The sequence below is a fragment of the Blennius ocellaris genome (genome assembly GCF_963422515.1).
Source record: "Blennius ocellaris genome assembly, chromosome: 20".
In the NCBI taxonomy this organism is placed as follows: domain Eukaryota; kingdom Metazoa; phylum Chordata; class Actinopteri; order Blenniiformes; family Blenniidae; genus Blennius; species Blennius ocellaris.
The window spans coordinates 11,932,131-11,953,353 of NC_137669.1; the positions used below are offsets into that span (position 1 = coordinate 11,932,131).

Below are 21,223 nucleotides of genomic sequence, written 5' to 3' on the forward strand. Positions count from 1 at the left end.
TCAGTTAAGCAGGTAAAATGTTTAGTTTAAGATGAATATTTGAGCATAACACTCAGCATGCCACTTGCAGAAACATCAAAACAAACATCAGGGAGCACACAAGTGAAATATAGAAACACTTTATTCCCAGAAGGTGTAGCATGGAGTTATTTTTTTCAAACATAAAAAGGCCAATATAACCAACTTTAGTACAACAGTATGATGTACGACGACAGCTTACTCATTCACATTCTGTAAACCCACATACAAGGAAATATGATTGTTATTGTCCCACCAAGCTACGGACACTCGACAGCTCTAGTACACAGACACCAGGACACACGTTTGCTTGAGGGTGGGGGAGCATTAACACTTGATTTAGGACATCCAATGTAGCAGATGGGTGGAGATTCGGTTCTTTATTGTATTCTGGCCACATCGAGCGATGCGATAAGGAGGACGACGGGAGAGAGACGCAGGGAACACATCACTAAAAAGTACTACAAACAGCTGGATCGGGAACGACGCCTCATTGTTCCAGGCTTGCTGGCGATGCTGAACAAGAACAGATTTCGTTACCGTTTATCCACTTTGTCATACAGGTGGTGAGGCATTACAGCCAGAGGAGTCCTTACGGAACAACAAAGCAGCTTTTCTCTCACAGGAAAATATTACGTTTGAGAGTCAAACCTCTTGTTCATAAGAAAATACCAACATCCATGTGCAAAATTCATCACTTAACAAATCACAGAGCAATCATCACCATCAATACGCATAATCAAAATCATCTTTGCCATTTGTTAGTTTGTTTTTGTTTTTTTTATTAAATCCACAGCAGCTCAGGAAGGTGCTCAAGGAAGGAGGGGAAGGAAACACGTATTGCTTCTCCATCATGATGAGAATACAGTGTGATTGTAAACATGAAGATCCCATCCTTAACGTACTGGTTGGATATTTAGTGGTTGTTTTTACCGTGTTGATCTCGGAAAGGAGGAGGGATTTCTTTACAGAAGCACCGGTACAACTGCTGAGTATTTGTTTGATCAGTTCGAACGATAGAAAACACTGAATTGGAGAGATTTGTATTGCTATGGGAAGGGATCCATTATTTATTTCCTTTTTTAAAAAAAAGTAGTAGAAACATATCTTTCAACGAGGAGAATCACACCTTGTTCACTGTATCAATCAGCAGCCTTCGTCTAGAAATAGTACATACATACACACACACACGCACGCACGCACACACACACACACACGCACAAGCATGCTCACACACACTCAACACCTGCCCTCTGACAACCCCAGGCAAGGTCAGGACAACGTTATGGAAAAGCCATGCAGGGCAACAAATGCCGATTAAATTATTTTCCGAATACTTTTCCACACAGTTATTTAGTGATCATTTTTAAAAATGCGCCCGTTTCTGAAAGGCTGCAAAGTTTTTTGCCGAGTGGATCAAATCAGTGGTTCGGGAGTGTCGTCGGCAAACAGTGGGAGAGCTTCTTCGCTTGTTTGCAGTCCACTGCAGTTGGCATGGCTTGAAGTTTCCAGGTCACAGGTCACAGGGTCACAGGGTCAGCGATGAGGGTTCGCACAGTCAAAGAGTCACCAAGAGCTCAGAGGTCGGAGCCGAGGTGCACGCTGATGCTGGGGGAGCGCTGCGTGTGGTTCGGCGCGGGGCTCAGGTAGCCCAGCCCGTCCTCTTGCAGGCTGCAGGAGTAGCGGCCGGCCTCGGAGGCGGTGTGGTTGTTGGTCGGGGGCGCGCTGACGCCGCTGGCCACCTGCTCGAAGGACCGGGAGAAGACGGCGCTGGCGGTGCGCGTCAGGCTGGTGAGGGCTCCTGCTTTCGGCACTGATTGGCTGGAAGTGAGCGTCAGTCGCTTGACGGACAGCTCGGCGTTCTCGCTGGCGGCGCGGCCCGTCGCCAGCAGGCCCGCCTCCTTGTCCTTGTCCTTGCTGGCGCGCCCGCCGAGCCGACACTTCTTCATGGCCTTGGCCCCCAGATTCAGTGTGGTGACGCTGTTGCTGATGGTGATGGTGGGAGGGGTCACCTCGGGCCCCACTCCGCCTGGCCAGACCCCTTCATCCACCTCGGAGATATCCATCAGCTCATCCGGGGAACCCAGATCCACTGCGTCTGTGCGACAGACAGAGAGGGAGACAACCGGGCATGAGGAACGGGAGCAGAGTAAACGCAGCAGCCTCCTCTGTCATCGACCCTCTTTATCCACTCAAACTTTTAAAATAATCATGTTTTGTTTAAATGAAATACCCAGGATTCAATTTTTCCCACACTGAACTTTGGATGGATGACAGAGGAGTTCTATCAGTGTCCAGCAGGTGGCGCCTTCATACCGCAACCTCAACATCGAGGAGGCTTCGCCACCTGACAGGACCCTTGTTAGTTTACAAAGCAGAGCTGAGACAGCAGTCAGTAGTTTAGAGGCGGAGGAGTGCATGTTGTGTCCCAAAGGCAGGAGAGGACAGCTGCTAGGAGCACAAAGCCTAGGAAAGACCACAGAGGAGAAGTAGAGGAAAGCAAACGGAGGCACAAATCAGTGCGCGCTACGCGTCTAAAAGGCACAGACGCCCTTCCTGCTTTGTTCAGGACATGCATCCGAAGGCCGTGTGAACGACCAACCTGCAAACTCGCAAAGACACCTTCTCAGCTGCTGATGCTATCACTGCAACAGAACACCATATCTGCCGATACACAGATAGGCAGGCCTCGTTTCAGTCTTACGTGGTCAGATTCAGTATGCCGGGAGGAGAATTTATGGGGGGGGGGGGGGGAATTAGGAACAAAAAATAAATCTCAAGACCTGCATATCTCTCATCAGCTTGTAGCTACAGTCAGAAGGAAGTAACCTGTCAAGGCGGAGCAACATTTGCTATTGCAAGAGCTAAAAGAAAAATCTTTACGTTTCAAGGTCATTGGGGCTTTGTTGGAAGTCACATTCACTTAACAGAGGCACCAATAATCTAAGAGATGAATATCTAACCTCACTATAAATGTATATATACATACTGTGTATAACGCCATTATTTGTTCAGGAAGAAGACACTTAATGTATCTATTCCATTTTACAGGGGATCTGCAAGTCGGTGCAATTCCCACCAATAGACCCGACGAGTTGAAAGCTGCTTGCAGGCATTACAATCCACTGTGCAATTTACAAGCACAGAAAAATCAGATTTTTTTTGTGTAGTTTCTGACAAAGCCTCAGAAGAAGCTCGATCCGTGTGTCTCAAGATGCATCTAAGCACAACAAAAGAGTCACACATCAGTGTTGCAGATGCTTGTGGCTTTGGACGTATTTACACTTGAGAGGGGGAGAAAAAAAAAAACAAAAGCCCTTATTTTGAGGATGTGATTCAATCAAGCACACATTATTACGACTGAATTCACAATGAAGTTATTGATCCGTTATTCACTGAAGTCTTGAATCATTAGTTTAATCTTGGAGCATCGTGGCAGGAGATCGTTGTGAAGAAGCTTGAGCCACAAAGGAGAGTAAATGAATGAGTGACAATGGAGAGACGGATGAGAGGAACAGGGCAGTTAGGCAAAGAGAGGGAGGTGGAGCCCAGCGCAAAAAAGGTAAAAGGGGGAAGTTGTCATGCAGTGATTTCGACCACACCCCTACACACGGTTACCTAGGCTACCCCGGGAGTGGGGCAGGGGGGGGAGGGAGGGGCTGGATCTTAGTACTGGCTCCTCCCTGTGGAGGCCGACCCAGAACCCTCATTCTCCACCATTCGCCTCACAGACTTCTGCCTCCTGACCTCCTGACCCCGGGTGCCGGAGTCATGACCTCGGGGGTCCAGGCTGACCTCGGAGGTGGTGCCCGACGCGTCGCCGTCGGAGCGTGGCCGCAGGGAGTCTCCGTTGGGCATTCGATCGCCGCCCACGCCTGTCACACTGATCTCGGGGATGGCCACGCCCCCCAGTGCAGCCTCACTGTCTACACTCACCTCCTGGGACTCTGGTTTGGGGGGGGGGTCATGGGGGGGTGGAGGTACCGGGACAACACATAGACATGTATATATGTGGAGACACGCACACAAACACACAGATGTACAGACATGTCTCATGCACAAAATAAATAAACAAACAAACAAACCAACAGGCGGCCATGTGTACAGACACACATGAACCAGAGAGGAGACGCACGGGGGTAATCCATGTAATGGCAGACAAAATAAAAAGAAAAGAAATCATAGTGATCAGAACATAACACATGGTCAAAGTACATGCTACATGGAGATGAATACGCCACACAGTATCTGAATGGAAATGCAGTTCACGCTAGATCACCACTCATCCCGACGCAATAATTAATATTTAATAGAATTTTCCACCATCATCTGCTCGCGACACAAAAGCTTTATGCCTAAGTAAGCAGCGCTAACGAGGACTCAAAAGAGCAGGAACAGTGAAGAATGGATGTTGGGGGGTGAGATGAATCCTCCTCATTAAACCTGCTGTTGCTAAACTAAAAAGGCTGTAATTTACCAGACCTATCTGCCGTCCTTGAAAGGAGAGTGGCTTTCTTCTCTTTATACCACAAACAGGAGCTCACAGTTTACTCAATAGAGTTCACAATAAAAGACGCAATCATTGAACACCTCTGGATTAACTTTAATTCTCAATAAAAGTAGCCACTGTTCCCAGCTTCTCCACTGTCAGTGAGACTGGGTGTCATAATGCAACGCCGAGATCCAAAACTCAGCAGCAGAAGGCAGTTAACGCTCGTAACCAAACGATCAGTGACGCTGCACATGCTGCAAGTCACGCCGTGAGGGTGAGTTTGTGCAACATGCCAGGCACGATTTCTTCAGACATTTTTAGGTGGTTATGACTAGATATTGTAAAAACGGTGCAGAACATTTTAGGAATTTTCTCACACATTTGATCAGTATCACTAAGAGAGAACTTAAGAAAGTAAAGTCTGAAAAACAAACAGTCCTATGATCTATGGTCTGGTTGAGATCAAACTGGCCTGTTCGTTGGCCTTTGGGCTCGCTTGAGTCACCCAGAGTACACAGGGGCACTTTTTTAAATTTAGATGCACCTCATGCATGCGTCACCCTTGGTGATCTCACTGAGCAGGATCGCCATTAGTTGGGCGTTCTTCTGTTGCATTCTACTCTAAACACTTGGTATTTAACTTTGACTTTCTGCTTTTCACTGAAATGTTGAATCTGCATCCAGGACCGACTCTTCCTAAACGGCTTCGTTAGTCACAATGAAATCTTCACAAATCATGAGGGGTCATGTCAAATGAGCCGATCAGTAAATGGAGGACGGAGAGCACGGGGCTGACGAGAGAGGATGGGAACTCTCCAAGCTCAGGGGACTGAAGGGTGACAACACTTGAAAGACCACAATGACTCTCAGACAGTGGAGTGGGTGGATGAATAATAACGAGGTCTGAACCTCAGTCTCTCTCCTATAGGAAGGACGTTGTTCTTTCTGGGTTTTGCTTTTTAATCAATCTATTGTTTTGTTTTTTTTGTAATCAAATTTACAGACATGTTTAAAACCGTTACTAAAATAAATGTTCTCACACTCAAGAGTTGCTCTCTCGCCATTCCGCGTCAGCCTCTCCATTCGTGCGCTTGTTTCCCGTGTGTGCATCTTACCGTGTCTCTTCCAGCGGTGTCCTCGGATGGACAGGGAGGTCACTGCATTGCGGGAGATCCTGGAGGCGGTGGGTGTGATCTCCACCTGGATGCTCCGCGCGCCCTCCTTGTTGTTGCTTTTGAGCGCCGCGCCGTGCAGCGACGACTTGATGGCATTACCCACCTGAGGGTGTGAGGAAGTACAAGGTCACAAACATTTATGCTTCAGCCTGTCCTCTCCTTCAGTTTCTGATGCTTTTCTTTTGACAGCGGCTACCATCGTTACCCTTTCCAAACTCAGAAGGGAATGTTTTTAGAAATCTAACATGGGCTTCAAGGAACGCAGTTAAGGAATCAGCGATTCTTTTCTCATCATGATGCCACCAATAATAACTGCTGATTGCTGAAAAGGAAAAAAAAAAAAACATTTTGCCTGCACAGTACATCAGTTTTTATTTTAATTTAAGATCCAGGTAAAATTATCACCTGTATAGTAATAGATACTTTTACAAAGTCCAAGAACACAAAAACTATATAAAAATGCTTTTTTATTCCATCAACTAAGAAAAAAATAAATAAATCAGACACAGATGGATCAGCCCAGAAACATTGCAAGTACACAGTGAGGCTCTGCTCATGCGACGACACCACTAACATCTGAATGATGGTTACATTTGCACCAGAGTTGTGCAGAGGGTTGCTGGTAGGAGCAAAGCGATGACTGACAAAGTTGTCCAGACGTGTGATGTAACAGAAACAAAAAAAAAAAAAAAGCTTTTTGTTCCTCTCTATTAAACACGATTTCACAAGTCTTTATGTAATAAACTCTGCCCGGCTGGAAATCCTCAAGTGACACTTGGACTAATTATCATGTAACCGTTGAATATGTAACATGAGGTAGAAAGCATCATAATCACAGCACAGCGTGCCTTTTGTGAGAGATTGCTGGACACGAGGGACCCGTCATTAAGTTCTGCTAAGCTCGCTGCAACCTGCAGTATTCAACTTTCAAACAGGAAGTACAGCATCCTAAACAGCTGTGATATTTCATCAGGTTCGCAAAACATTGAGTCTTCGCCTCTAACGTGACCGCACATCTGTCCATTTATCCCGAAAACCTTTCCATTAATAAGAAAACAAACGCTGTGTGTTTTGGCTGTCGTGGACGAGCACACCTTGACTTGTGTAGTAATGCTGTAAGCTGAGGTTCAATCCGCTACTCCCTGGGCCTCAAGGATTACAGCTTAACGGAGCAGAGTGGAAAGCATGTAAATAATCTAGTGGGATTACATTCTGCTGCAGTCTGACTGACTGACACACACACACACACACACGCACGCACACAATACAGCGCACTGTGCATGAATCAAAACCACCGGTCAGCATGTGCATCTCAATCACATGCTTCAGCTCGGGCACATATACACACTACAAAAAAAAAAAACCCGTGGAGGGGAGATGTGATGGCCTCATGAAAGTGTAAAGACACTCACCAGGAGAGCTTCTGGGAACAGCTCGAGCTGGGCTCGATACAAGACATCGTCCAGCGCTTTGGACCCCAGTTCGACTTCACCGTTGCACCTTCACAAAGTCAGACAGAAGCACACAAGCAGCATTGTTTCAGCCTAATGAAGACATCCACTTAGCTGTACGTTTAAAAAACACTGTATGGTGGAAGAACCGGAGACGTCACAGCTCCGGTCAGTCGCGTCAACTAGCTGGCCGTGTCTGCAGGTGTGTGTCTGTGTACTTACAAAGCGTAGTGGATCCCCGTGATGAGCTGAACCAGAAACTCCGACGTGACCGTTAGCCGTGTGCTAATGCCTTTGTAGCGCCTCATCTGTTGTCGTGGGTAACCGCATATACACACCCTGGAGGACGAACCAATAATAGGAACAAGCGAAAAGCATGTATCAGAGAGAAAAGGGGAAATGGAGAAATCACTTCAACGGTCCATTTTGCTGCGTTTGCACTGAGACAGTCGACTTCTCTGCAGCGAGCTGGTTTGAAACACACAAGACAGTTGCTGGACAATAACTTTCACCCACGACACTACATCACCAAAAATAATCAAATATATGCTAAATCACAAATGACAGACAACTTCCTTCTACAATTAGCTAATCTTAGTGAGTCCGCAGAGTTCTGGAGTTACACAAGTCGTCACATATCACACTCGACTGATGCACCGCAAACTGTCGAGGGGGGAAATCAAAGCTGATGACTTCTTCTTCAGCTCGCTGCTCATCAGACCAAAGCTCAGCTGGAGTTGGCAGAATACCAAAAATCACAGAGGCAGGATGCGTGTGCTGCTGAATGAAGGGGGGGGGGGGGGGGGGGGGGGGGGCTATGGAGACGCTGGGATAAGCAAGTGCCACAAACCAGCGTGAATAGGCGGGTGTGGAGGAAGCCGCCATATAAAAGCACGGTGACACACACACCGGCAAAGTCACAGCGAAAAACAAGCCTGTCGGCACAATGTCCTCAAAAGTCCACGAGCGAAGTGACCCACAAATGTGATGTGCAGTGTTTATCTTGTACCTGGAGCTGAGCTGGCAGAGTGACTGCAGGGAGGTGGAGATCATGTAACTGAGAGCGGCGTTGTAGCACAGCAGCAGGAAGGTCAGCACCTCGAACCTGAAAAATACAAAATGAACACTTCATTTTTGCCACATGATCTTCAGCGACATTACAAAAACAGCACATCAAAGCGGAAATGTACATATAGGTTAACTGCAATCATTATTATTATCATTTTACATAAATTATATAAACTGAAAGATTATTAAAGTACTTTATAAGAATAAAAGGTCCGGCAACATTTTGTTTAAATATTTCAGTCACACTAAATATCGTTGCATCATCTCAGTTTTGTTTTTTTTCAGTATGCAGTTATTCCAAAATTGTGTTTCAGGGCTCTATATAAATATATTTTATAAAAAGGAGAGGACATTCAGCACAACCTCCAGACATTTTTGTCACGGTTAATACGAATTAAGAAACCCTAACAGCAGTGTAACGACATCAAGTCCAGCAAAGCGACGACAACCGCCACAGGCCATCGCTGAGGCTGAAACTGCATGAATAAAAATAATTGGTCTTGACAGCAGCTAAAGCCGCCCCGCTTCGCACAGGTTTTCAAGAATATATTTCAGACATGTGATGTCATGGATGTTAGATGCTGATTTCTAGACATGCTTTAAATCTAAAGCACGCGTTGATAGGGAGCGCTACAAGTGTTTCTCAGTCTGCTTCTCCTCTGCTGATTGTGATCGCTGCCGTCTTGCGCCGTGTTGAGGTCACGACCCGTCACCGTCATGAAGACTCGCACCTGTTTTGTGCCGTAAACGTTTCCCTCTGGAGGTGAGGCCCACTGTACACAACCCTGCTCAGTCCATGGTTGGCGAGAGCTCCTTCTGTGAGGGCCATGGAGCCGATGGCAGAAGGCTGAAGGTGGGGAAAAAATGTTTATTTAGCAAAATCCTTGCAAATACACGAAGGCAACCGGCTTAACTGTGTGTGCTACTTTGTGTGTACATACTCACCTCGTGGTATACTGAGGGTTTGGAGAGGGAAGGAACAGTGAAAGATAATACTTTACTTTGTCCATCTTTGTCAACTATTTCCTGCACGAGAGACAAACAGGAAGAACATTTTTCAGAGGGTGGAGGAAAAAAAAACAAAAAAAACCCACCACACTTATTTTGTGCACGTGCCCTGAACCTCAAAAGATCGCGTGGTGTTCTCTGAAGGCACAGTCTTCTGTTGTGTGTGTGTGTGTGCACCTCAGGGTGTCTCTTCCACACACACACACTGTTGTGTGCATTGGCTTATTTGTGTATACGTTGTGTAAACACACCCCGGGGTCTCTGTGCCCCCTGTGTGGATGATAATGTCAAACATATTAATGGGAGCATGTTGAGTGACAGCTGACCTATTCTGGTATTCACAGAGGAAGTTAAGAGATGCTGCACTTTGCTGATAGACGGGGGCATTTCAGAGCCACAACGGATGAAAATGGAAGGGAAAACACTTCCAATAATTACATGTGCAGGGCTCTCTCACATGGGCGTTTGTGAGTCCATCCATCATGCGAGAGGAAATTGAGTTTTTCAGTTCCACTTTTTTTTGTTTTTTTAAACTTGAATTTCCTCTTCAGCGTAATGAGGAGAAAGAGCATGACAAAATCTTTCACAATTCATGATCCTGATCCCAGAAAGAGCTGAGCGGTTTAGTAGCGGTTAAGTAATGCCCTCCTGCATGAGATTGAGGACTTTTCCAGTGTTTTGCGGGACGTTGTCGCATTAGACAAATATCACTCAAAAGAGGTACAATACTTTTCAGTGAGAACACACACACGCACACACACACACATTTTGTACTGAAACCCTCAGAAGGCGCAAACAATGACTTCCTCTTCTCCCCTACCAGATTGTAAATGCCCAGCAGCAGGGCCTCGATGCAGCCAGAGGTGTGGGGGTCTCTGGCTGCGCTGGCGGACAGGAGGCTCCACAGGAGCTCTGGCAGGAACTGTAGCGTGAAACGCTGCAGCTGCGGCTCTCCGCTCCGGTAAAATTCAAACAACTGGTGACACACTGGCTCCAGCAGCTGGGGAGGAGAAGAGGCACACAGTTCCAGCGTCAGGCTGCGGAAATCGTCAATGTATTGAATGTTCTATTCATCATACGTGTTCGAGATTTTTTGTTTTAAATTCAATGAGTTGTAATCAAGTTGTTTTTGAAGCTTTAAAATGTTGTATTTCAAATGTTTTGGATGTCAGCAGGTCAGGTTGAGGAGACTTTAGACTGTATACGAGACTGTATGCGGGGAAGAAAACGTCAGCAATGCCCACTGTTAATCATTTATCTACTTGTTCAAATGTCAACAACCTTTTAATCCATGTATTATGATCGTATTATCTTTATTTTCAAAGATTAAATTAATTTATTCATATATTGACTTTATCAGATATGAAACTTGTAAAGTAGGGCGTTGTCTTGTATTCGGACCAACACAATAAACTCTTCATTATGAAAACAGTTGGTACAAACAATGTGCCTCGTCAGGTATTCACAAACCCATATTTAGTTTGAATAATAGACGACTGCATATACATACGTCACTGTAGTTCTCGCGGATGACCTTATAGAGTGCAGGAACCAGGGAACCTTTTTCTCTTAGCGAGGCGGCATAGGTGGAAACGGCGCTGTCAGGGAGGGTCTGAAACACACATAAACAACTCAGGTCTGATGCACCACAGACTTGAGTCCGACTAATAGTCTAAAAATAATCACACTGTGAGAATCCAAGAGGTGAAGGCTTAATGACTGAAGATTTGCTGATGCAGTAAAAATCTGATCTGTTCAAACTTGAAACTTCAGCGTATATGTGTCAGATAAAGTTCAGGACACATGAGAGAATTAACTGGGTCTGGGAGACGGTCTGTCTATTAATAAGTGAACTGGCTCGTATCGGCTAAACGGCTCCAGAACGAGTTCATCTGCAATGTTACAGAATGATAGTGAATAAGGTTTAACACTTAAAGAGACGGTTGTGTTTCAAAATATTCCACTCTCATTGATCTGAGTCACACAGATGAATCTCATCTCCTTTACTTTTCTCCCCTGATGAAGCAGCAGCTCACGTCTGAGTGGGAGCAATATTCCAGGAGTGAAGCACTTCAGAGAGAGTGTTTTGTTTATATGCAAGAAATGAACTCGGGTGAGAATAGCAGAGAAGGCGCTGCATACATATGACAGGCATGGTCTTTTTGGGATTATTTTTCTTTACACACACACACACACACACACACACACAAATAGAGTAAAGCACTACCTTAAACTCTGACAGCCATTCCTCCACCACTCCTTGGTCCATAGCCAACATGTTCCCTCATCTGCCGTGGCGTCACCTCCACCTACAAGAGAAAGAAATACCGTAACAACACTTTTATTATTGACAGCTCATGAATACAAAAAAACAAAGTCAAAGCTTGAAAGGCGCTCTTTCCGGGTTTACTAGAAATTGAAGGTTTGTTTTACACCAGTTGACAATATTGTGCTACAAACAGCAAACAGTGTTATGGTTACTGCTGAGCATTGAGAGTGCATCTTCTGGGCTTCAAGTCAATACTACCGAAGAGGAATGAGCATCTCCTCCTCCCAGTTGCCTCTCATCTCCCTGCAGACACACACACACACCTCTGCAGCCGGCGGCTCCTCAACTTTAAGGCGGAACAGACCTGCAAATCACCCACACAGAGAAACCTGGCTGCCTCCGCGGTGGAAGCGCTGATGAGGAGCAAACACGGCACAGCTGAACGCGGACGCTCGCCGAACAGGCTGTACAGTTTGGATGTCTACAACCAGAGACGGAGAGTAAAACAGGCCCGTCGTTATCCGTCACGACACTCACGGGCTGCATTTTAATGCCGACCTTCTCTCTCCAAACCACTCAGACGACACCAAAGCTTATTTTTCTAATGAAGCTACAGGGCTTTCTTTTATTATTCCCGTCAGTGTGCTTGTCGGGGATTTTATGCAATTATCACTTTGTTGAAACACAGATGCAAGGGAATGGAAAAAAAAGAAGAAAAAAAGTGGTATTTTTAACCACACTTCAAAACATCTTCCACACCGTGGAAGTAATAAGGGCACATAAACATATTTGTTTGACATCCTTTTATTGAAAACGTCAGTTTTCAACCAAACGTCTGTACAGTGGAGCGGCAAGTCGACACGGCGGAGAGGACGGGTGACACCGGTCAGCACTAACACCAACCAAATCCAGGAGCCACAGCTCCCATGCCACTCTCACGCAGCAAACCTCATGTCACTACCATTTTTTTTTTTTTTGTGGCACAAAGGACAGTTTAACATCACGTTCCATATTTTGTGATTCTAGACAACAACGCTTCAGTAGACTTTATGTGGAAATGTGCCTTTTGAGAACTCATGCTCCTGGGGCGCGATTATTTTCTTGCCAAGATCATTAATGTCAATCAGAATATCGGACTATGACATTAGTTTTACATAGAATTAAATAAAGGCATGCAGGTTGACAGTTTAATGGATTACACAACTCTTTTCGTTGGTTTACAAGGCAACCAGAGTCTACAGCAGCGTTAGCAGCTTTGCCAGCCACAGTGGGCTTATTTTAGCTTGTTCGTATGTCAGAAATTAGCAGCACACAAAGTAGAGCTAAAAGGTTAGTTTTACAGGAATTAAAAGGAGCAAAAACTTAAATTTTAGTGCTGGTTGTTGACCCCCAGCAATGATATTAGGACTATGCGATGAGGTGAACATGCAAAAGTGCTATTGAAAAAAAAAATCGCTAATGACACTATTTGCAATGCCAATATCTTTTCTTTTTTGCCCTTAATTTATACAAGCTATGATTCACTGGAGACTCTGTCACGTCTGAGTTCGTTCTGCATTCTGAAACTACAAGCACAAGGCTAAACAGGCTGTTCATTGCAGACTGCGAGTCCATGTTTGGTATGTCTGTGGAAGAAGCTGAAAAAGCCAAAGTGGGAGGAAGAAGTCCTTCCAAGTTCACAGGCGTCGTGCAGAAACATGTGCTCCGATGTGGACTCCAGTCGGGATAATTGCATCTTTTCAGGCTCCCCCACTTTCTCCATGTCACTGAGGGCAACACACTGAGTTTGGAAAATTATACAACTTTCAATTAGATCTCTGACGTTAATGGACAGAAATATACTTATTAAAAAAAAACTATGATTACAGGAAGGATTTATGGCTGCTTCTTGTCCCTCCATTATTCCAATTGTCAATTTACTCATCTTCCCACGCATAATTTCTCTTCTGTCATCTTCTCTCCCTCCTTCTGTATCCAGATACTTTTTCCCCCTATTATTCTGGTGCTCGGTCTCTCCACAACAGCCAGGTGTCTATTTATGGACTGTACCAATGACAAGGAATGATGGGGGGGGGGGGGGGGGGGGGGGGGGGGGGGGTGAGTTGGTGACTCATGAAATAGGAAAGGATTATAAAGCAGAATAGCCTCCATTTAGAGAAATTAGTCCTTTGTGGCAGCTTGTTCTGTTTCGTTACGCTGCGGAACACAACACGCAGGCAGCGATAGCTAACACAAGCATATGGCTTTTAATGGCAAGCTTGCTTGAGTAAGAAAATAAAAGGCTGTGAGTCGGAGCGTCGATGACTCAGCCTGATAAGTGGACAGATTCCCCTCCTACGGAGTCACTTTTACAACATCAACTCTGTCCGCGCTGGTGTCCGGGGGCACGACATCTGCATCTACGCCCAGAAACACACACTGGGAAGACTAAAATGAGCATCTGGCCACCGTGCCGCCTCGCTTTGTGACATACCTGCCCGAGAAAGAAGTAACGGGGAGAAACGAGTCACCCAAAGTTGGATGCGGAAACTGACACGAGAGAGAGAAGAGATGCAACATAAATAAAACGCACCAAAGACAGTGCAAAAAATTTTGAAAAAGTGCTGAGAGACAGAATTTTTACTAGACTTAGACAGACACTGCCGATTACATTTATCACCATTCTAATATACACACACACACACCTTCAACCACTTAACACATATCTAATCGGCCAATCACCCGGCAGCGTGGCTGTTTTCACACAACTTATGCAACTTTAAATCCACGAAAATACCTGTCAAAATGGTGATCCGTCACATACGCCAATCAGATTTTGAAAAAAATTAATAAAAATCAACCTAACAGGTCAATTTCAGTGAGAGAATGGTACAGCACCTTTTAATTTTGAAACGTTTGCAGATGGCTTTGTCGACAAGTCAGTTTTGTGGATCAATTTTACTTTGAATTACCAAAGCCATGCATTTCTTACTGCAGCTGACGGATCAAGGTTATTTTGAACCATTTTTGTGGATGGAGGCATTTCAAACAATCCAAAATATGTTCCGAACAAAAAAAAAAAAAAATTCACATGGTAATTCTATTGACGTCTGTGTGTCGTGCAGTCGGTTCAGTCTTGTAAATGCAGCATCAAATCCATAGGCACTCAAGTACAAAGCAAAAACATCCACAAATAACGTTTGAAACAATAATACGGTCATCTTCAAGTCAAAAATACATGTTAAAATAACAATAACAGATACTTAAATTTCCATTTCAGCAAATGTAAACAAAAACAAATGGCAGAGAAGAGGGAATTAAGAGAGACACTTTTTTTTTTAAGAGAAAATGATCTCAAAAGAAGGAGGGAAATAACTGCACTGTTTTCTAATGTGAATCAAGGATCTCAGGCATTCAAAAAATTAATCCACATGCTAATATAAAACAATATGTCCCTTTAAATTTGACAATGTTAATATCCTTTAGTAGACAACACTATAGAAATCTCTGGAATAAAAGTCAAATAAAAGACTATTCCACACTGTGACAAACAGTCTGCAGACTTATCGCATTAGACTGGATTAAGGATAATAAACGATGTGCACCTTGAACTATGCAATACACAACATGCTAATTCAAGTGACTATAAAAAAACAACTACTTTTGAATATTGCTCATTTAATGATGTCTGTAAATGCAGACAAGACAAAGAAAGAAATGCTATAAAGTTACTGCTACACGATGCAACATCACACCCAATTTGACCAGGATAGAACCAAGGATATGACTGGATCATGTATTAAAATGGTAAAGATTACTTAAAAAAAAAAAAAACATGTAGAGAAGTGTAGTGTATTTCGGTTATTTTCTTCCATGGTCTTGTGAAACAGTAGCTGCCCTTAGCAATATTCACACAATAAGATCACACTAAATACACTGAACCTTAAAGACAAAAACCTTCAAAATCCATCATGTTTTTTATTGCCTATATCTAATATTTGTTGATGCTGGTCAGAATTACCAATGAGTTATTTCACACATCTATAAATCTATATCTGCCTACAGAAATCTTTACCATCAGAATAGCAACAATTATCTTTTGAAACCAAAATAAATATAACATTCAATTAGACGTCTGAAATAATGCATTTTCTGATAAACACTGCACTCGGTAAATTGTTTCACCTCTACTAGTGCAACAATCTTAACTAAGACGTACCGACTAAAAGCTCATTAAAGGGGGGCCGCTCGCCTGTGAAATAATGAGGATTCAAAATAAACCTGTGTTGGAACAACAAGACACAGTAACACAAACAGTGGAGATTGCTCTGTCTCAAGGATTTGTAGCCGACATCGACACACTTCAGGTGGACACAATCATCTGGGAGAGGAAAGTAGAAAAATAATTGATTTAGAGGTCAATAACATAATCATGTTGTGAGGCAGATGTTTATCTTCCGTCTCGATGTGGAAAACTTGCTCGCCATCTCGACAGTGTGTTGTAGCAAGTAATGAAGCAGTATTATGGATGAGTGGTTGAGCGAAATGAGGATGAGTGAAAGCAGCAAAATCAATAAAGTGAAGAACAAATAGGTACATAATAAATGCAAACAATCAGAGCGGGGAGATAAAGTGGAGCATAAATCAATAGCTAAACAAATTGAGGGATAGTTAAATGGAAGGAGAGAGTAATGGGGAGTGAAGGAAATGTATGACGCCCCATGAGGTGGATAACTCAAGAGTGAAGCGGCGAGCATCAATAAACGACGAGAGTTCATTCGGTGTCAATTTGTGCAGCACCTGGCAAGTTCCACACAACTGCATGGCTCACATGGAGCTGGACAGTGAAGGAAAATGTGTCGAGGATTGCACAAGCGTGTGTGTGTGTGTGTGTTCGTTCATTCAATGTCTGGTTTGACAAAAAAAACCTGTTCCTGCGAGCTCGCTGAAGTTGACAGCTCATTCCCTCAGAATTCACACCTACACCACAGTCCTCAACTCTCACACACACACACACACACTAAATGAGCTTACTTCAGACTCCTCCTACTGAAGACTTTGTCCAACACAAACAGGTCTCCTTTCAGTTTACATTCCTAATCCTTGTTGTGCAGTTGCAAGTTCTGACAGAGACTCACCGCGGAACACCTGAAGCAAGAAACCCAAGACTGCCGCCAACGCTTCCGTTCGGATTAACATAAAAAGCCACAATAAAGCAGGAGCGTGTCCCGAGGCGCCCCGGAGTTCACAACAATACATACCCGTCTGGAAAAAATCTGAAGCAAATCCAAGTGAGAAAGAAATAAAAAAAGGACACATGCACACATCCCTCCTTGTTGATTACCTCATTTCCTATTACACTCGCACTGTGGAAGCTTGGTTTTTTTGAGGAAGCGACCGGGCCAATAGGAAAGGAGGTTTGAATGGAGGAAAGAAAGAAAGCAGAGAAAATGACTAAGCGGGAGGTTGCGAGAGCGACCGAGCTGCCCCAGCTGCTTTTTCCTGTGGTGCAGGGTGCAGCCACACCAACTACTAGTTAGTGACTTTGGTGACTGCGACGCCGACGCCGCTCAAACTAAAAAGGACTCGACGCAACAGTGACGCGAGAGTGAAATACACCACAAAAAAAAAATCTGAATAAACCAATACCAGACAAAGTCTGACTCTAGTAAAGATTGTAAAGACACACCCAAAACCACAGACAACATCGCAGCCATACTAAACCAGGAACTGTTAAGGATACACCCAATTTCTCCACAACAGATTGTTTATAAACTGGTCCATACATGTCCCTCAACACATAGCTCAAGTTAAAAAGCATCCTCCAATAATCAAAAGTTTAAAATAAAAAATCTGAAGAGGTGAGCTTTAGACTGACTTTTAATTTAAAAGTTATCTAAAGATATTCTAGATTTCATTCGTCAGCAGTTTTATCACCTCCTTGTTTGTCATTTGCATTCAATTTGATATCATTCTATAATTGTTATAGTAAAGACAATATTGCGTGGTGTTTCACAGGGATCAATATTAGGCTCATTTGTTTGAGTATTCTTCCACTTCACATCGGCAAACAATGCGTTTTGTTTTCTCAAGATCGTGTTACAGTAACGCTTTATTAACAGGTCTGCCAAAAGGACTTACTGGTACTGATTTTTCAAAACGTAGCAGCAAGAATATTAAGAATATTAACTTTTAACCCCAAAAATGTAGGAAACACCCGTTTTAGCATCCTTATGAGTTAATATTTGACCGGCCATTAAAGAGCCCTTACGAAAACCACACAGTTCATATCGACTTGTATTTGTCTATTTTCATTATTTTTCATTCCTCGCTTGCTCCATTTTATCCTGGGTTTGACAGCTGTCTGTAAAGCACCTTGGAATAGCGTAACCTGCCCGACAGATTGACAGGTGCTGTACAAATAAAGACTGACGGAGACACAATGAAAGAGCTGTTGAGGAGCGATCCTGGGGAGCGGTGGGGCGTCCATGTAAAGGTGAAAGCAGAGTTACAGCTGTGCTCATAAAGGCCAAAGCCTCCAACATGGCCAGAACTCACAGTTTGACCCGCCTGTTGAGAGCTATTTGTACCAGTCACAGGAGTGAAGTATTTTGTTTTGGCATACCTGCTTTTTTGTTGTTTTTTTTCATTTATACCATTTCTTTTTTTTTCCTGCCGTCTGTTGCGGCGTTCTTTATTTGGACTCTCTTGCCCTGTGGTTAAACCTGTTGCATCACTGCCTCCCACCTTGTTCTTCCCTGGGGTCTTCTTCAGCGGCAGGTTGCCTATAGCTTGGAGGAAGAGGTCGGGAGGGCCCACTTTTCTGCTTCTGTTTTCTTTCTTTCTCGCAAACATACATAGCAACCTGCAGCAAAGTCGACGTGACAACGGGGCCTGTGGTTTGTGTGTGGCTTTTGCTGCGGAGGGAGACGGATAGAGAGATCTGACAGTGAGGAATCCTCTTATAGCAGCCGACGCTCTCGCTTCTGTTGCCTCTAAGCCAGTGATGCATCTTTGTCCCTCCTCTTCCCTCTCCTCAAACTCCCTCTCTTCCTGTAGCAAGGGGAGCCCGAGAAGACGCGCAATTAACATAATCAATTTTTCAATTTCAATTGACTTTAGTATTCCCTCTCCATTTCACTCAGCTTATCACTTTACATTTAAATAATACACTGGTAATGTTTAGAGTCAGAAGACTTAGGATGGCCTAAGAAGGGTGGTGCATAGATCACTGGAGGAAAATATCATATACACTACTGTATGTAGATTGCATGCACAACTAAATGCATGAAGGAAAGATTGCAACAGTTTTCAATTGGCTGGGGTATTTTATAAACCTGCAAGCATGGGTGACTTTGACCTGTGCGATTCTAGATGACGGAAAAGCCTGCAACATCCTTCCTGGTACATGACCCGCTGTTCCTCTTTGTCAAAAAGCATTAAGTGGCTCCAGACATGCGCCACCAGGGATGCAATACATTAACAATCATGCACTTATGTTATATGCATCCATGCACAACCTAATGACACCACTTAACTGCACACAACCACCCACAGAACAAATCTATGTGGTGCGAGAAGAGAACACCACTGTATGAATCTATATCTGGAGCCACAAACAGCATGCTTTTCGCAACGATAACTTGCATAACACTACACCATGGGACATTCAGTGAAAATCTGGGAGTGTAAAACAAACCACTTTTGCAGTTAGATGCCTGGCATCTATCAATTGTCACAGGAAAAGCCCAGCAGCGGTGAGTCGGTGTGAAGTTCACACGACAACGAAGAGAAAGAAATCCTGATACACATCAAGGAGAATCCCATCCGAACAGCACATAAGGGGAAAAAGCAAAAACGAAACCGTCCAAACCCAAGTGAATGAATGAGTGTAAATGAAGATAATTCATCTTCAAACATGAGAATTTACACATGGATCACCTGAGAAATCTGCAGTACACGCTCAGCTGCACCACAGGTATGAAGATACAAAGTCTGCCTTTATGACGGATGTGATTTTTTTTTCTTCTTCCTTTCTTCGATAAGGTCAAACACGTTTGAAAACTTCCCGGTCCTGCCAGTTGTGTTATTTGATGGAATTTACCTGACCTGAATGGAAACTACTTGTCCCGTGGCTCTGCCGGGGAAAACTGGTTGCGCGGGTCGTGCTTAAACAACACAGACTTCTGTTTTACTAGGTAGTCGTAGCAGAAAATGACACGGAATCTACCCGAACCAAGACGTTTGTTGAGCCAATAAGTCAAAGAGTGTAGATTAATCCTCGATCTGGGCTCCTGAATGACTTCGGGCTGTCACCGCGGCTGCTTACAGATTAGCTGGTTAGCTAGCTCCGCTAAAGGCGCGACACCAAGTCAAGCGGACTCAGTCGGTGTGTACTTACTGGCATGCTATCTGTCCGTTTCCTGGTATCAACGTCCTCTATCGTTCTGAAAAAACCGGCGAACAGCTATCACTCCGCTACTCCATGAGTCTTCTCAATAATTCAACAACACCAGCTCCTTCCATCTTCATTACTTTCTCCACTTCAGACAACCATAGACGAGGGGGGACCTGGTCTCCCTTGAGTGACAACCACGCCGAGCCAATGAGAGAGCGGCATATAATTGATTCGACACGCCTTTAATCGAGGCAGCCAACCTGATTGGACCACACTCTGCGAATTGGTAATTTCCACGATCAAGGTAGGCTGTCGCTGTCAGCCGCTGATCTTTGACAGCAGACTGATCTACAAAACGTGTCATTATCAAATTGTTGCTCTAAAATAATTCTATATACGACACTAAATACATTTTACTTATTTTTTTTCTATGCAAACAGTTTGATAGATTTTTAATTTACAGTTGTCTAAACAAAACAGGTACAATATTAAACCATTTTGTGTCCCTCACATGGGACCAAATGATTACTGATGTTGCAGGTTAGCAGAAAAGAAACCGTGTACATTTTTAATCAAGGGTTTTTATTCATATAATTGCCGATACATTTTGATTATGAGATGAATTTACTTCTGTTATGCCAGACTGTCACTTCCCCACTTCATCATGTTCAAGATAAATCCCAAAGCATTACTCTAAAACTGTTTTCCATTGGTAAATAACACATGGTCACTTGACAGTGTCCTTTGGAACAATGGATTTGCCAGAATTAATTATCAAGATTGCATATGGCCATGTGTTTGTTTGCTTTCACAATAACAGGAGCAGGGAAGCTCCGGCTTTTAATCAGTAGATAAATGAGATGGGACTTCGGGGGATAATAAGATGCAAATCTGCTCCCACAGCATGTTATTACAGTTAAACATAACATGGACAAATGTGATTGCAATCCTCTACCTCAGTTTACATTATTTCATTTTTTTTCTTTGTGTATTACATAAGTGATGCACAATTTCTTGTCCATCACAACCTGAATAACCATCACTTCCAAGACTCAAACACACTTGGGAATAACCACAGCAAAAAAATAATGTATGGACAATGATACAGAATAATTGAACTGAATATTTATTATTTTTGAACAATCTTTGCAGCGATATCTCTGGAAGGTCGAGACGTGTAAAGAATAGTACTCTAAGGGCAACTGAGTAGAAAAGTGAGTCTGTATTGCCCCCTTGTGTTCGCTGGTTAACTGACACGCATTAAAATAAATGTAATTCCAGACAACAGAAAAGCTCAACAGCAGACGAGGAGCTTTACAAAATTCCTCACGTCCTTTCAACATGCTTGAAAGAATGATCATATGA

General features: G+C 43.8%; 1 protein-coding gene across 3 annotated transcripts; it reads right to left on the bottom strand.

Annotated features, from left to right (window-relative positions):
- Positions 1–103: 103 nt before the first annotated feature.
- On the bottom strand, positions 104–19,999 carry hycc1 (hyccin PI4KA lipid kinase complex subunit 1). Of its 3 annotated transcripts, XM_080515483.1 has the most exons (12): positions 19,862–19,999; positions 11,440–11,521; positions 10,723–10,824; positions 10,033–10,212; positions 9,150–9,230; positions 8,936–9,051; positions 8,146–8,241; positions 7,359–7,475; positions 7,098–7,185; positions 5,626–5,788; positions 3,637–3,965; positions 1,978–2,116 (listed from the first exon to the last, which is right to left on the bottom strand). In XM_080515483.1, exons 2-11 carry the CDS (start codon positions 11,488–11,490, stop codon positions 3,685–3,687), a joined length of 1,275 nt encoding a protein of 424 aa, XP_080371609.1. In that variant the 5' UTR covers positions 11,491–11,521; positions 19,862–19,999; the 3' UTR covers positions 1,978–2,116; positions 3,637–3,684. The 3 variants fall into 3 exon arrangements, with proteins under 3 accessions (XP_080371607.1, XP_080371608.1, XP_080371609.1); XM_080515481.1 differs by lacking the exon at positions 3,637–3,965 and having other exon boundaries at positions 104–2,116; XM_080515482.1 differs by lacking the exons at positions 3,637–3,965; positions 19,862–19,999 and adding an exon at positions 19,565–19,655 and having other exon boundaries at positions 104–2,116.
- Between the last annotated feature and the right edge of the window lie 1,224 nt (positions 20,000–21,223).